The 16383-nt window shown below is 36.2% G+C and overlaps 1 protein-coding gene across 3 annotated transcripts in view; it reads left to right on the top strand.

The window, feature by feature from the left end:
* FZD3 (frizzled class receptor 3) overlaps positions 1-16383 on the top strand; it is a 79623-nt gene that overhangs the window by 22746 nt on the left and 40494 nt on the right. For 2 of the 3 annotated variants that reach the window (XM_019636096.1, XM_019636098.1), the window contains 2 exons: positions 7896-8092; positions 13407-14424. In XM_019636096.1, the coding sequence (XP_019491641.1) occupies positions 7896-8092; positions 13407-14424 (1215 nt within the window). Of the gene's footprint in view, positions 1-6796; positions 6964-7895; positions 8093-13406; positions 14425-16383 lie in introns of those variants that run through there. The other variant, XM_019636097.1, reaches the window with a different exon arrangement.

The following is a 16383-nucleotide window of genomic DNA, read 5'->3' on the forward strand; positions in this document are numbered from 1 at the left end:
GACAGCAACTTGTCTGTTCCCCTTCCCCCAATTCCCCAGCACTGTTCCCATCCCCCCAATTCCCCAATAAAAATGTTTTAAAAAAACCCAAAAAACCTGGAAATTAACATTGGTACAATCTACAGACCTTATCATAGTTCCCCAGTTTTTACATGTACTCATTTTTGTGCGTGTGTATATGCATATGTGTGTGTAGTTTTGCAGCTTTATCACACATATAAATTGATGTAGATACAGAACTGTTTTATCACCACTAAAGAACTCCTCTGTGCTTACTTTCTCCCTCTCTCCTTTCCTAATCCCAAGCAACCACTCATTTTTTCTCTATTTCTATAAATTTGTCATTTCCAGAATGTTATATAAGTGGAATCATTCATATGTAATCTTTTGAGATTGGCTTTTTTCATTTAGCATAATACCCTTTGAGATCCATCCAAGTTGTTACAGGTATCAATAGTCATTGTTTTTAATTGCTGAGTACTATTCTATTATACAGATGCACCACAGTTTGTTTTTTGTTGTTTGTTTGTTTCGGGTGTACAAAACAACGTAATAGAGATTTACACCCCTCACAAAGTGATAGTCCCCCTCCCCCAATCTACTACCCCTCTGACATCATACATAGCTGTTACAATTCCATTGACTCCATTCCCTATGCTATACTCCACATCCTGTTACAATATATATGTATTAAATTATAGTTGACATATAGTATTGTTCAGCTTCGGCTTAAGGTGTACACTGCGGTGATAAGGCATCTACACCATCCATGAAGTGGTCTCCCTAATAAGACAAGTGTCCTTCTGATACCCTACAAAATCTTTCCAACATTATTGATTATATTCCCCAAACTGTCTTTCATATCCCCGTGGCAATCTTGTGGTTACCGATTATGCTTTCTAATCCCCTCACCTTCTGCCTCATCCCCACCCCCCCTCCCATCTAGCAACCCTCAGTTTTTTCTCTCTATCTCTGAGACTGTTTCTGTTTACTTTGCTCCTTATTCAGTTCTTTAGATTCCACATATTAAGTGAGATCATATGGTTTTTGTCTTTCTTCAACTGACTTATTTCACTTAATATAATAGTCTCTAGGTCCATCCATATCTTTGCAAATGGTAAGATTTCATTCTTCTTTATGGCCGAGTAATACTTTGTTGTATAAATGTACCACAGTTTCTTAATCCAGTTGTCTACCGATGGGCATTTCAGTTTCCATGTCTTGGCTATTGTGAATAGCACTGCAATAAACATAGGAGTGCATAAATTTTTTCAAATTAGTGTTTTGGATTTCTCTGGATAGATACCTAAGAGTGGAATTGCTGGGTCATAAGGTAGTTCCATTTCCAGTTTTTTGAGATAATCTCCATACTGATTTCCATAGTGACTGCACCAATCTGCAATCCCACCAACAGTGCACAAGGGTTTCCTTTTCTCCACACAATTTGTCTAACCAATTACCCATTGAAGGACATTGGGTTGTATTCCAGTTCTTTGCTATTGCAAATAAACTGCTGTGAACATTCATGTACAGGTTTCTGTGCAGACATAAGCTTTCATTTTGGGGGGGATAAATGCCCAGGAGTGTGATTGCTGGACCATATGATAAGCATATGTTTGGATTTTTAAGAAACTGCTGAACTTTTTGCATAGTGGTTGTATCATTTTACATTTCTACCAGAGTGTATGAGCGATCTACTTTCTCTGCATTCTTACTTCCATTTGGTATTTTCACTAATTTTTTATTTCAGCTTTTCTAATATGATACAGTGATATGTGGTTTTAATTTGCATTTCCCTCATGGCTAATTATATTGAACATTTTTTCATGTGCTTATTTGCCATTAGTATATCCTTTCTGTTGAAATGTCTGTTCACATCTTTTGTTATTTTCTAATTGAAATTTTTTTTTGACTTTTGAATTTTGAGAGTTTTCTTAAATATATTCTAGACACCCACTTCATAGTCGATGTAGAGGCCTGACCACCGCATTGTATTTCTGAAGCTGATGTTGAATAATATTGTATGTCAACTATAATTATATATACATATAGTCTCGGGACATGGAGTAGAGAGTGGGAACGGATTCAATGGAATTGTAATAGATAAGCATGATATCGGGGGTGGGAGGGCAATACATGGGGGGAGGGGGGTTGTTACTTTGTGAGGGTGAAAAGGGTAACTATTGCATTGTTTTGTACACCTGAAACTAACAATAAAAAAAAAATTAAAAAAAAAATATATATTTTCTAGACACAAATCCTTTGGTGGATATGTGGTTTGCAAACAGTTTATCCTAGTCTGTAGCTTATCTTTTCATTCTCTTAACAAGGTCTTTTTAGGAGAACAGGAGTTTTAAATTTTAATGAAGTCCAATTTACCAATTTTTTTTTTCTTTTATGGATTGTGCTTTTGGTGTCATTTCTGAGAACTCTCCAGCCTAGGTCTGGAAGATTTTTGTCTCTCTCTCTCTCTCCCTCTCTCTCTATCTCTCCCTCCCTCCCTCTCTCCCTCCTCCCTTTCTCTCCTCTTTCTGTCTCTCATTCTCTTTTTTAAGTTCTATAGTTTTATGTCTTACATTTAAATACATGATCAATTTTGAGTTAATTTGTATAAGGCATGGTGTTTTGTTCTTTTTTTTTTTTGCCTGTGAGTATCCACTAGCTTCAGCACCATTTGTTGAAAAGACTATCTATCCTTCCACCTTTGAATTGCTTTTGCTCTTGTCAAAAATCGGTTAGCTTGTGTGGATTTATCTGAGTTCTCCATTCTGTTCTGTTGATCTTTTTGTCACCAAATACCACAGTGTCTTGATTACTTTTAGCTCCATAGTAAATTTTAAAATTGGATAAGCATGATTCTTTTCCACTTTCTTTTTCAAAATTGTTTCAGCTATTCTACTTATTTTGTTTTTTCATATAAATTTTAGAGTAAACTTGGCTTTACTGAAAGTCATGCTGGGTTTTGATAGAAGTTTCATTACATCTAGAGATTGTTTGGGGGACATTTGATATTAAAAAAAATAAAATGGATTGGGGTAAGGTTGGTTCATAACATTATGTAAATTTCAGGCATATAACTTTGTAATACAGCATGTACATACTCGTACTCTATTGTGTTCCGTTGACATCTTTACATATTGCATCTCCAATCCATGAATAGTGTTATGGGTTGAATTGAGTCCTCCTAAAATTTATATGTTGAAATCTTAAAACCCAGTACCTCAGAATGTGACCTTATTTGGAAGTAGGGTCATTCTAAATGTAATTAGTTAAGAGGAGGTCATACTGGAGGAGCCCCTAATCCAGTGTCACTTGTGTCTTTATAAACGGGAAATGTGGACACAGACAGACACACATAGAGGGAAGATGATGTGAAGAGACACAGGGAGAATGTTATGTGAAGATTGGGTTTGTTGCCACAAGCCAAGGAACTAGAAGGAGCTGGGAAAGAGGCCAGGAACAGATTTTTTCCTTGCGCATTCATAGGGAGCATGGTTCAGCTGACACCTGAGTCTCCGACTTCTAGTGTCTAGAAATGTGAGACAATGAATTTCTGTTGTTTGAGCCACTCAGTTTGGTACTTTGTTATGGCTGCCCTAGCCATAACAAAATAAATTAATATAAGTGTATACCTGTCCATCATCAGCATTTTATACAAATCCAGTACATATTTTGTTGAGTTTATACTGTGTTTCTTTGTTTCCTAGTGATTATAAATGCATTGTTTTAGTTTAGTTCCCATATACTCATTACATATAGAAACACAATTTTTTATATGTTTTTGTTATATCCTGTAACCTTGCTGAACTGACTTGTTAGTTTTAGGAGGTGTTTCTTTGTAGATTCCTTGCGATGTTCTATGTAGACAGTAGTATCATCTGCAAATAAGGACAGTTTTCTTTTCCCCATCTCTACACCTTTTATTTCCTTTTCTTGCTTTATTTTGCTGATAAGACTTCAGTACTATGTTGAATGTGATTGTTCCCAGTCTTAGAGTTAAGAATCTAGTGTTTCACCATTAAGTATGATGTTAACTCTAGGGTGTTTGTAGATGTACTTTATCAAGTTGAGGTTACCCTCTATTTTTAGTTTGCTGAAAACTTTTAAAATCATGAATGCTATTTCTCCATCATTTGCTGTGATTATGTGAGTTTTTTTTGTTAGCCTGTTAATTTGGTAGATTACATTGATTGATTTTTTTAATATTGAGTCAGCCTTTATTTCCTGGAACAAATCCTACTAGGTTATGGTATATAATGCTTTTAATATATTTTTGGATTTAATTTGCTACTATTTTGTTAAGGATTTTTGCATTTATATTCATGAGGGATATTGGTTTATAGTTTTCTCCTCTTGTGCTATCTTTGTTTGTCTTTAACAAACAAAGTAATCCTTGCTTCATAGAATTTGTTGGGATTAGTTCTCTGCTATTTTTTGGAAGAGATTGTGTAGAATTGTTTTGGGTTTTTTTAAAGATTTTATTAGGGAATTGGGGAAGGGGAACAGTGTTGGGGAATTGGGGAAGGGGAACACCCAAGTTGTTGTCCTTCAATCTTAGTTGTGGAGGGCGCAGCTAGCTCAGCTCCAAGTCCAGTCGCCATCAGGCTGCCCCTTGGTGGCTTATAGCCGCTCAGCTTAAAGTGCCATGTTCAATTTTAGTTGTGGGTGGGTGTAGCACACCATCACATGCGGGAGTCGAACCCAGAAACCTTGTTGTTAGGAGCACGTGCTCTCACCAGCTGAGTCATCCTGCCATCTTTTGGCAGCTCAGCAACAGCTCCTCAGCTTGGGCGCAGCTCACTGGCCCATGTAGAAATCCAACTGGCGACGCTGTTGCTTAGAGCTTATGCTTTTATTTCAACCAGCTGAGCCACTCGGTCGGCTCTTAATTCTTCTTTAATGTTGGTTAAATTTTAATGAAACCACCTGGCTTGGACATTTCTTTTTCAGGAGGTCTTAAACTACACATTCAAATTTCTTTAATAGTTATAGGACTATTCAAATTATCAGTTTTATCTTGGTTGAGTTTTGGTAGTTTGTGGCTTTTGAGGAATTGGTCTATATCTAAATTGTCTAGCATATGCATAGAGTTGTTTGTGATGTTTGTTTTTTAATGTCTGCGAAGACAAGTGACATCCTCTTTCATTCTTGATATTGGCAATTTGTGTTTCCCTTTCTCTTTATCAATCTTGCTAGAAACTTACCAATCTAATTGCATTTTCAAAGAACCAGCTCTTAGTTTGAGTGATTTTTTTTAACTCTATTGCTTTTCTGTTTTCAATTTTATTGATTTCGCCTCTTTATTATTTTCTTCCCATTTGCTTACCTTCCATTTATTTTGCTCCTTTTGGCTATTATGAATAATGCTGCTCTGCTATAAACATTTATATACACATTTTTGCTTGAACACCATGTTTAATTCTTTTGGGTATGTACCTAGGCGTGGAATCACTGGACCATATGGTAATTCTATGTTTAACTTCTTGAAGAACCGCCAAACTGTTTTCCATAGTGGTTGCCTCACTTTACATTCCCGTCAACTATGTATAAGGGTTCCCATTTCTCCACATCCTTATCAACACTTGCTATTTTTTTGTTTTTTAGAATATACCTATCCTAGTGGGTGTGATGGTGTTATTGTGGTTTTGATTTGCATTTCCTAATGACTAATGACATTGAGCATGTTTTTATATGCTTATTAGTCATTGCATAACTTCTTTGGAGAAATGTCTAAGTTTTTTGCCCATTTTAAAAAAGTGGCTCTTTTGTCTTTTTGTTGAATTATAGGAGTTCATTATGTATTCTGGATATTAGACCCTTATCAGATAACTGATTTACAAATATTTTCTTCCATTTTGAGGGTTGTCTGTTTCCTCTCCTGATAGTGTCCTTTAATATAAAACAAAAGCTTTTAATTTTGATTTTGATGAAGTTCAGTTTATCTATTTTTTCTTTTGTGCTTGTGCTTTTGGTGTCATTTCTAAGAAACCATTGCCAAATCCCAGGTCATGAAGATTTACCCCTATGTTTTCTTTTACAGGTTTCATAGACTGTGCTCTTATATTTAGGCCTTTGATGCATTTTGAGTTAATTTTTGTATAAGGTGTAAGGCAACCATCTAACTTTCTTCTCTTGTCTGTGAATTTTGTCTTCGGCCTCGCAAGACCAAAGCTCTGATGGTTTTTCGGTTTGCCAGCATCAGCCTAAGCAAAATTTGATTCTCGGCCTCTTGCCTTATGCCCAGATTTAACAAATGGCTCCTTGGAAATCTGGCTGCACTAATCAGGCCACCTCATCATGCATCTCTGGTTTCTGGATTCTTGGCCCCCTGTTCTTTTCCTTCAGTAGTTCTCTTAATAGCTTAAAAAAAAAATTTAAAACTTTTTTTCTATATTTTAAAGTTTTTTGTTTTTTTTTTTTAAGATTTTATTGGGGAATTGGGGGAGGGAACAATGTTGGGGAATTGGGGAAGGGGAATAGACAAGTTGCTGTCGTTTGGTTCTTTAGTCTAGTTGTGGATGATGTCGCTTCACTGGCCCATGTTGGTATTGTGATCACTGTGCTTTTCGCGGCTGAGGCAGATCGGTCGCCGGCCATTGGACGGCCACTCACGGTGGCTCACAGTAGCTCAGGGCAGCCCACTGCAGCCTCACTGCAGCCTATGCCGTCGCCGGTGACTCAAGGCAGCCCATCTCCAGGTCGAGCTCTTGTTCACTCTTAACTGTAGAGGGCGCAGTGTCACTGGCCCATGTGGGAACCAAACTGGCAGCGCTGCTGCTCAGAACTCGCACTCCCAAAGCCAACTCTCGACCCATGAGCCACTTGGCCGGCCCTAAAGTTGTTCTTGATGAAAACATTGGTTTAACACAAAGTACCCCCTTCATACTTGGAAGTGATAATTACAGTATAGTTTTTTGTCACAAACGGTGTTATATATTGGTTATCACACTTAACTTCTTTGACGTAAGTTTCTTAAAGTAACTCTTGGTTTTCTGGTTGTATTGTGTATAGGAGAGCTCTGGAAAATATATATCAGTGTAGACATAAATTGATTCTTACTCAATAGAAAGGCCTGGTGGTGAGAATATTTGTTATCAGTTCAAAACCAGTAGTAAGTCTGAAACTATTATATAAGCAAGTGGAAAAATATTTGATAGTCAAAAGCCAAGATGCTCATTTCTTGGGATATTTGATCTATTCCTGTGATTATAATGATGATTTTAGTATGGTTTTATGTTGGAGCCACTGTTTTTTTCTTTTTGTTTTCTTAATTTATCAGCTTACAGTGTTAACTCTGTTTACATAATGTGATTTCAGAGTTTAAAGAAATTTGTTTTAAAATTTTTAATGTAAAAAGAACAAGAAAATATGAGACAAAGGTGAGAGATTTCTTCCCTACTTCCCATCCTTAAAATAACTGCTACTATAATTACTTCTTTCCTTCCCCTTCCCTTTCCTTTCACTTCTAGTCCTTTCTCTCCTATTTTATACATGTTAATTGAAGAAAATGTAGAAATTGAAATACATAAAAGGAAGAAAATTAAAATCTCTTGTAATCCCATCACCAGGCAGTAATCACTTTTAAGCATTTGGCATATATCTTTTGTGGTTTTTTCTTTGTAAAATGGATCATATTGTTATTACTGGTTCTCAGCCCTGTCTCTTCATTATCACGTGTAACAATTAAAATATACATATAGATTCTGGGATACACCTCAGACTTAACCAAATCATAATCTCCAGGGGAAGGGCTAAAAGGGTTTCGTTTAAAAAAAAATAAAAACTGTCAGAAAGTTTTTAAAACAGAAGAAAATGAATATTGCAATATTGTATATAGAAAACTTTAATTTGTATACAACTCTTTCTCTAATGATTCAATTTTAACTTTTTCCTAGCCATTCCACCCTATGGTGAATCTGGATTGTTCTCGGGATTTCCGGCCATTTCTTTGTGCACTCTATGCTCCTATTTGTATGGAATATGGACGTGTCACACTTCCCTGTCGTAGACTGTGTCAGCGTGCTTACAGCGAGTGTTCAAAGCTCATGGAAATGTTTGGTGTTCCTTGGCCTGAAGATATGGAATGCAGTAGGTGCGAAAATCATATATTTTCATGGATTGTTTACTCGTATTGCAATATATTTAAAAATTACTTGTCTTCTAGTTCATCAGTTTTTAAAAACTTTTTTCAAATATATATATTAGTCTTAAGTTTGAACAACAGTTTCATGGGCTCAGAATTATTAATTTCCTTAGGAATTTGGAAGCACTAAATAAAAAAGGTAGAAGAACAAAAATGTTTCTATGAAGAAATTTTTAAAAGAATTAAGAAAAACATAAGACATTCAGTTGCTTTTTCTCCCTGAAAAATTTTTTTCTTGTTATAAAAGTAACGCCATTTATGAAAATTAGAAAATACAGAGAAAAAATAATCATTTGTTGCCTTAAATATTTTTAATGATGATTTAATGGGACTTAAATATCTTCATTACTTTTAAATGTGTTAATGACTAAAGTAGCTCTGTCAATCCTATTTTTCTGTCACGTACTAATATACCAGACCACAAAATGTCAGATGCTTTGCTAATCATGTCCAATATATAGAATGAAAGCATTTCCTAAAGATTTGAGGATGTTTACTAAACAGTTTTATAGATTTGGATCAGAGAACATTATTAGTTGTAGTAATAATGTATACAGTAGTAATACTGTATTTCTTATATAATAACATTATGCCTTTTTGTATTCTGAAATATTTCAAGGATAAAGAATAATAAGATGAATATGTATGTACCTATTATTGTCTAGCGTTGTCCAATCTTAACATTTTGCAGTATTTGCTTCAGATTAAAAAAGAAACTATACAGGTTCTTTCCTTGGTACCTGTCTTAATTTCATTCCCTTTGTTTGTACCCAGAGATGAGTTAATCATTATGCTGAATTTGTTGTTAATCATTTCTGTTTGTTTTTATACTCTTATTGCATATATAATATCCATAAATGACATTACATTTTTTTCCATGCACCTATATTTATATCTGTAGGTCTGGCTGATTCCCTTTTAATTGCTATATCATGCCAGTTGTATTAATATCCTATAGTTATTTAGCCATCTCTGAGTGATGGTCATTTGGGTTATTTCCAGGTTGTTGCTATTATAAACAGTTCTGCAGTGAACATTTCTTTTCTTCTTCATGTTTAAAATTTAATTTTATCATTTGACAGTAGCACTTTGAGGTAGGTAAAAAGCAAGTGTTACTCTCCTTTGAAAGATGGAAAAATTTAAGAAATAAAACATTAGTTTCTTATGGTCAGTTCACTGACATTTTGCTTTCTCGTATTTGTCTACTCTGTTTCCCACCTATTTAACCACTTCTGTTATTTAGCCCCATCTAACCATTTATCCACCTTTCCTCAAACACCTGATAGTGTTTATAATCCCTCTTTTAGAAGTCTAAATTTCTTGGTGTTTATAACAGTTAAGAATTGCCTGGGCCAGAACTCTCTGTTACGTTTCTTGTATCTTACCCTTGTTGTCTAGTGGTCTTTTCCTGTTAATAGTTTATATACAAGTATATAAATCTCATTATGATCTTTATTTCTTTTTTTTTTAAAGATTTTACTGGGGAATTGGGGGAGGGGAACAGACAAGTTGTTGTCCTTTTGTTCTTCAGTCTAGTTGTGGAGGAATGGTCTTTATTTCTTGATTTGTTTTGATAGGATTAAATCTATTTTATGTCTTTACTATTGCCTGCATTGCCTAACTCTGAAATTTTAAATTTTGGCAGGCTGGTCTTTCATAACAATTTTTTATTCTTCCACATCTCTCATATCCTCATTCTTCAACTTCATGGACACCCCCAATGGCCAGACTTTTGGGGATTTTTCCCCCTCTTAATAACCTCCTTTCTGATCTCATTTATTTCCTTACTTAGCTTAAGTTTTGTGGTCCATCACTCGAAATAACACTTTTGCCAACAGTTTCAGTTCATTCCTTCCACTGTACTTGTTCAAATCCCCAAATGGATTGATTCAACCAATTTCTTGCAAATTAGTTATGCTGTTACTGAGTGATTCAAACCATAACAATTCTATTTGCTGCTTGTCTTTGGTCAATTTCCAGTTTGGTCAACAGGAAAATTTCTATTCATTTCCCTCAGCACCTGTGTCAAATCTGTATCATTCACTTCAATTCCATTTTTCATTTTTAGTCTATATTTGACCCTATTTCCCTCACCCTCAGCCTGTCCTCCTTTCCTGAGAATCAGGCCATCGTGTTTGAATTATTGTGGTCTGCTACATCTCAGACCAATTCTTCTCAATTTTCTTTATTGGATCTTCTTCATTCTGACCCTTACATACTGTTGCTTCCCAGAGTTCCGTTCCTATTCTCTTTGATTCTACATGCTTTCCCTGGATAATCTCATCTTACTGATTTTCTTTTTCTTTTTTAAAGATTTTTATTAGGGAATTGGGGAAGGGGAACAGTGTTGGGGAATTGGGGAAGGGAAACAGCCAAGTTGTTGTCCTTCAATCTTAGTTGTGGAGGGAGCAGCTAGCTCAGCTTGAAGTCAAGTCACCATCTGGCCACCCATCGGCAGCTCTCAGCTGCTCAGCTCAAGGAGCTGTGTTCAATCTTAGTTGTGGGGGAGCATAGTCCACCATCTCATGCGGGAATTGAACCGGCAGCCTTGTTTTTAGGAGCACGTGCTCTCACTAGCTGAGCCATCCTGCCACCTGTTGGCAGCTCAGCTCAGGCGCAGCTCACTGGCCCATGTGGGAATCGAACTGGTGACCCTGTTGCTCAGAGCTCACACTCTTAACCAACTGAGCCACTCGGCTGGCCCCTGATTTTCATTTTTATTTGTATACTGATGACTTCTAAATCTGTAGCCTTGACATCTTCCTGCTAAGTTCCAAACCTGCAAATCCAGCAGCCATTGGAAATCCTAGCCTGAATTTGTCTCAGATACCTCAATTTCAACATATATAAAATTGATTTTATTCCTTGATCATTTTTTTTTTCTTGGAAGTCATGTTCCTCCTTCATGGACCTTAGCTTCCATATGTAATCAATTATAAATACTATTACTTTTATCTAACTAATTTCATATCTGTTGTATTCTCACTGCCTTATGTGGTTTTAGTTCTGGCTCAACTGATATTTCTGTCCCCATTTCTGCCCAGCTCAAATCTGTTTTCCACACTGCTTCTAGTCATCTTTCTAATTTCTTGGGTTAGGGCTATATGAATATATTTATTCAACAATCATTAATTCAACAAATATTAAATGGATATCTTCTGTGTGCTGAAGATGAACAGTGAACAAAACGTAGTCTCTGTTCTTATGGAGCCAAAATTCTAGTGGTGATGGTAGTGGTGGGAGATAATAAACAGATAATGTCAGATGGTAGTGAATGCTGAGAGTAGGGTTAGGTGATAGTGCTGTACTAGGGAAGAGAAGAACTATTTTCTGTGGAGCATTGGGGAAGGCCTTTTTGATACGGAGGCATTGGAATAAGGACCTAAATGTAGTGAGAGAACACATAATATGGATATCTAGAGAAGTCCAGGCAGAGGAAATGAGCAGGAAGTGCAAAGGCTCTGAAGTGGAAGCATGCTTGGTGTATTCAAGAAACAAGGAGATCAGAGGCTGGAGCCAAGTGAGTGGGGGAGAATGGAAAGAAAGAAGATCAGAAAAGTACTGGGGGTGTGGGGTTTTTGTAGCTCTGGTACGGAATTTGGATTTGACTCTGAGTGAGAAGGGACACCATTAGAGGATTTGGAGCAGAAGAGACATGATCATGAGCACGGGAGTGGCTGCTTTGTGGAAATGGAGATCAATTGGAAGCCACTCCACAAGTCCAGGAAGGAAGTACTGATGGCTTCAACTGGGGGGCAGCAGTGGAGGAAATAGAATGACAGGATTTGTCTATATCACAAAAGAGAATGACAGTATTTGCTGGTAGATTGTGAGGTACTATATGTAAGAGAGAAGGGACTTCAAAGATGACCCCAGGGTTTTTGGCCTGAGCAACTAGAAGAATGGAATTACCACTGTGGAGATGGAGAAATACAAGGAGTAGAAATCAGGAGTTTGGTTTTGGAAAGGTTAAAGAGTAAGGGATGTGTATATGTTCAGTTGGCAGTTGGATATACAAATATATTAATAAAAATATATAGTATTACTTTGCATGGTTTTAAATGTTGTCATTGTTTATATATACATACATACACACAGAGACACACATACACATATATTTCTGCAACATAGTTACCTCTCCAATCATACCTCTTGTCACAAGTCATGCATACCTCATTATCCAGCAGCACTAAACACACCCTGTTTAAACCTCTATGCCTTTGCTGGTGTTTCTCGCTAGAATACTGATTGGCATATTTCCAATACTGCCAAATACTGATTCGAAATCCTGTGTTGAGGGATTTACTCTATAAAGTCTTTCATAACCTCTCCCCCTGAAATAATCCTTCTCTCTGTCATTTTTATACTTTATATAGATTTTGATTGCTTCATGTATCACACTGCTGTATTTTGTGTTGTGTTTACAAGTTTGTGTCTCCTTTTAGACTCAAGGATAAAGACAGTGGTTTTTTTGTTTATGTTAAACCCCTGACATACTGCAGGATTCCAGTAAATTTCTGAACGCAATAAGTTTCTGTCTTTTGACTTTGTAATTCCAAGCTCTGGGAAGAAAATGGTTTGTATTAGAAAATAAAACATTACTCTGCAACAGCATAAGGTTATGCGTGTATTTGGCAAAGAATATCAATGATAGTTTCTTGGAAACTATTTGATGCATATCAACTAGTAAACATCTAGTTAGTGGGAGTCTGAAGAGTTAAAAATGGCAACCTTTTCAGCACTTCCAAATAGTAAACTTGGTTAACTGTTTGTCTAGTTGGTACAAATTCATAATGAATAATCCCTTTGATATCAAAAAAGGTTAGTAACATTGTTGCAATAGGTTGGTGAACTTAATTGTCAGACCTCCTGTGTATGTATGTGTGTGTGTGTGTGTGTGTGTATTTATATTTATTTATTTTATTTATATTTTGAACTCTTACTCTAAACTGTGTGTCCTAAATAGTTTATATATATATTTTTATTGATGGCTGTACTTGACTATTTTAAGAAAGAATAGTGTTTTTAAAACCAAAATAAAATTAAGTATAAAACCGTATCATTTTTGGTCAACTGTGGAAAAATCTAGTTGTATGGCCCACGCAGAAGATATCTTTCACTTTATTCCTACTTATTGTAATGTGCTCTAAGGACATAAGAATAAATACTGATAAGGCCACAAGTGCTAAATTTGGAAATCCAAATTATTAGGTGGCAGTAGATTTCCCAATAAGTAAAATGGTTCTCATCTTGTATTTTATAGGTTCCCAGATTGTGATGAGCCATACCCTCGACTTGTGGATCTGAATTTAGCTGGAGATCCTACTGAAGGAGCCCCAGTGGCAGTGCAGAGGGACTATGGTTTTTGGTGTCCCCGAGAGTTGAAAATTGATCCTGATCTTGGTTATTCTTTTTTGCACGTGCGTGATTGTTCACCTCCTTGTCCAAATATGTACTTTAGGAGAGAAGAACTTTCATTTGCTCGATATTTCATAGGATTGATTTCAATCATTTGCCTCTCTGCCACGTTGTTTACTTTTTTAACTTTTTTGATTGATGTCACAAGATTCCGTTATCCTGAAAGACCTATTATATTTTATGCAGTCTGCTACATGATGGTATCATTAATTTTCTTCATTGGGTTTTTGCTTGAGGACCGAGTAGCCTGCAATGCCTCTAGCCCTGCACAGTATAAGGCTTCCACAGTGACACAAGGATCTCATAATAAAGCCTGTACCATGCTTTTTATGGTACTCTATTTTTTTACTATGGCTGGCAGTGTTTGGTGGGTCATTCTTACCATCACATGGTTCTTGGCGGCTGTGCCAAAGTGGGGTAGTGAAGCTATTGAGAAGAAAGCATTGCTGTTTCACGCCAGTGCATGGGGCATCCCTGGAACTCTGACTATCATCCTTTTAGCGATGAATAAAATTGAAGGTGACAATATCAGTGGCGTGTGTTTTGTTGGCCTCTACGATGTTGATGCATTAAGATATTTTGTTCTTGCACCCCTCTGCCTGTATGTGGTAGTTGGGGTCTCACTCCTTTTAGCCGGCATCATATCCCTAAACAGAGTTCGAATTGAGATTCCATTAGAAAAGGAGAACCAAGATAAATTGGTGAAGTTTATGATCCGGATTGGTGTTTTCAGCATTCTTTATCTCGTACCACTCTTGGTTGTAATTGGATGCTACTTTTATGAGCAAGCTTACCGTGGCATCTGGGAAACAACATGGATACAGGAACGCTGCAGAGAATATCACATTCCATGTCCATATCAGGTAAGGGAATCCTTGTTCTAAATTTCAGAATGTGTAATAGTAAAAAGAAGGCATGTTACTATAAAGAGCTATTCTTAGCTGGATTTTTTTTTAAACTCTTCATGAACCTTCAGTTTGTACATTAAAATTTTAAAGTGAAGATAAATATATTGTAAGAAAGTTATACACGTTTCTATAAAATCTTCCTTTTAAAAAATGACTTTTATAAGCCTAAGCTATGGGCTTTTAAGCAGTTTACTTCTGTTATCACTAAACAGTTGCTTGTTGATTCTTTAGAAGTCTGCAGGTTTGAGGGGAAGACGCACTTTACCAGCTCTGATAAAAAGGCACTGTCTTGTGGAAATTTTACTGATGTTCAGAACAGGAATGAATTGTTTTAACAGTTTTGCAAAAGTAATAGAATGCCGATGTACAAACTAGTTCATCTCTTAATTGGTCTTGGTGCTTCTCTTTTGTATACTGAATATTTTGTGATTTACCTTTGAGTTTAAAGATAATCAGATAATCATAGTCATAGAATCATAGAATTTTAGACCTAGAAAGAACTATAGAGATCATTTATTTAGGCTCTCTTTATAATTTAGAGTTCTTAAACATTTGTCTCATTCAGGGCTTAGAAATGTATACTAACCTGCTCACACTCAGCTGGGATTTAGTCCTATGAGAGGAGTGGAACAAAGAAAGCAGTTCAGAAGAGTTGATGCTAAGTATTCATCTCTCATCTTAAAACCTTCTCTGGAACTTATGCCACTAGCTATTACCCACTCTTCTTCCTTTTAAGACTAGTTTTCTTGAAAGAGTTGTCTTCTGTTTATCACGTTCCAGGTTTCCTGTTCTCAAAGTGCACCAGCCACCCTTTCATCTACCCCAATCCTTACGTTTCGCTAATACTTTTGAAATATCTACATTAAAATACTTATAGGTAACTTTGACTGTCTATTTCCCCTGCTAGATGGTGAACCCTTTGAAAGCAAGAGCTTCTTTTTCATGTTTTTGAATGCATATTCTGTAGGTTAGTAGAAGATAGCATTGAGAATGTGGGTGTCTAGATTTAGAAGAAGAGACATATTTAAGAAAAGATAACAGTGGTACTGGGGACAAGGAGTGTGTGATTAGCACATAGTCAAAGCTCATAAATATTTGATGACTGAGAATGCCAGTACCCCTTTTATTTTGTGGTATAAATAGTCCTGTACAAAATTATATTTTTATTATGTAAGTATTAGCTACTGGCTTTTAAAAAATACACCAACTCATAATTAAGAGACCAGAAAAAATGAATAATTGAAATTGTATTAAATTTCTTAACAGAATTATGTATTAAAAACTGTTATTATGAGTTTTCAGACCTGAAAGTGATTGAATTTTGCCTCTAATGAAAGAGAAGGAAATGGTCAAATTATATCATATGCTTCCCCATATAAGTTTTCTAGGATTCCAAATATATATTACCTTAGGGCTATTGAAGAAATAATGTTTGACTATGAAATAATGATCCTGAGCCAGCTGAGTGGCTCAGTTAGTTAAGAGCTCACTCAAGAGTGCAAGCTCTGAGCAACAGGGTCGCCAGTTCAATTCCCGGCCCAAGCTGAGCTGCCGCTGAGCTGCCAACAGGTGGCAGGATGGCTCAGCTAAAAATAAACAAACAAACAAAAAAATTAATAAAGATAAAAAAAATACCAAACCTCAAACCATGTAAGTTAGAGTAATTGGGAGGCTGCTATTTTCAAGACATTCCTAGAATTCTTTTAGCATCTTTAAAGCCAGTTTAAGCTACACAGAAATGAGTGTGTGTGCACGTGCACTTGCATTCTTTTATAGTCATAGGTTAAAAATGTTTCCTTCCAAGATACAGAAATACCATTGAATTTCCAACATACTGAAAAGAGTGAGAATGGGGCTGGCCGAGTGGCTCAGTTGGTTAAGAGCTCGCTCAAAAGTTTGAGCTCTGAGCAACAG

This window comes from Hipposideros armiger, unplaced genomic scaffold, assembly GCF_001890085.2.
Source record: "Hipposideros armiger isolate ML-2016 unplaced genomic scaffold, ASM189008v1 scaffold_27, whole genome shotgun sequence".
NCBI classification, from domain to species: domain Eukaryota; kingdom Metazoa; phylum Chordata; class Mammalia; order Chiroptera; family Hipposideridae; genus Hipposideros; species Hipposideros armiger.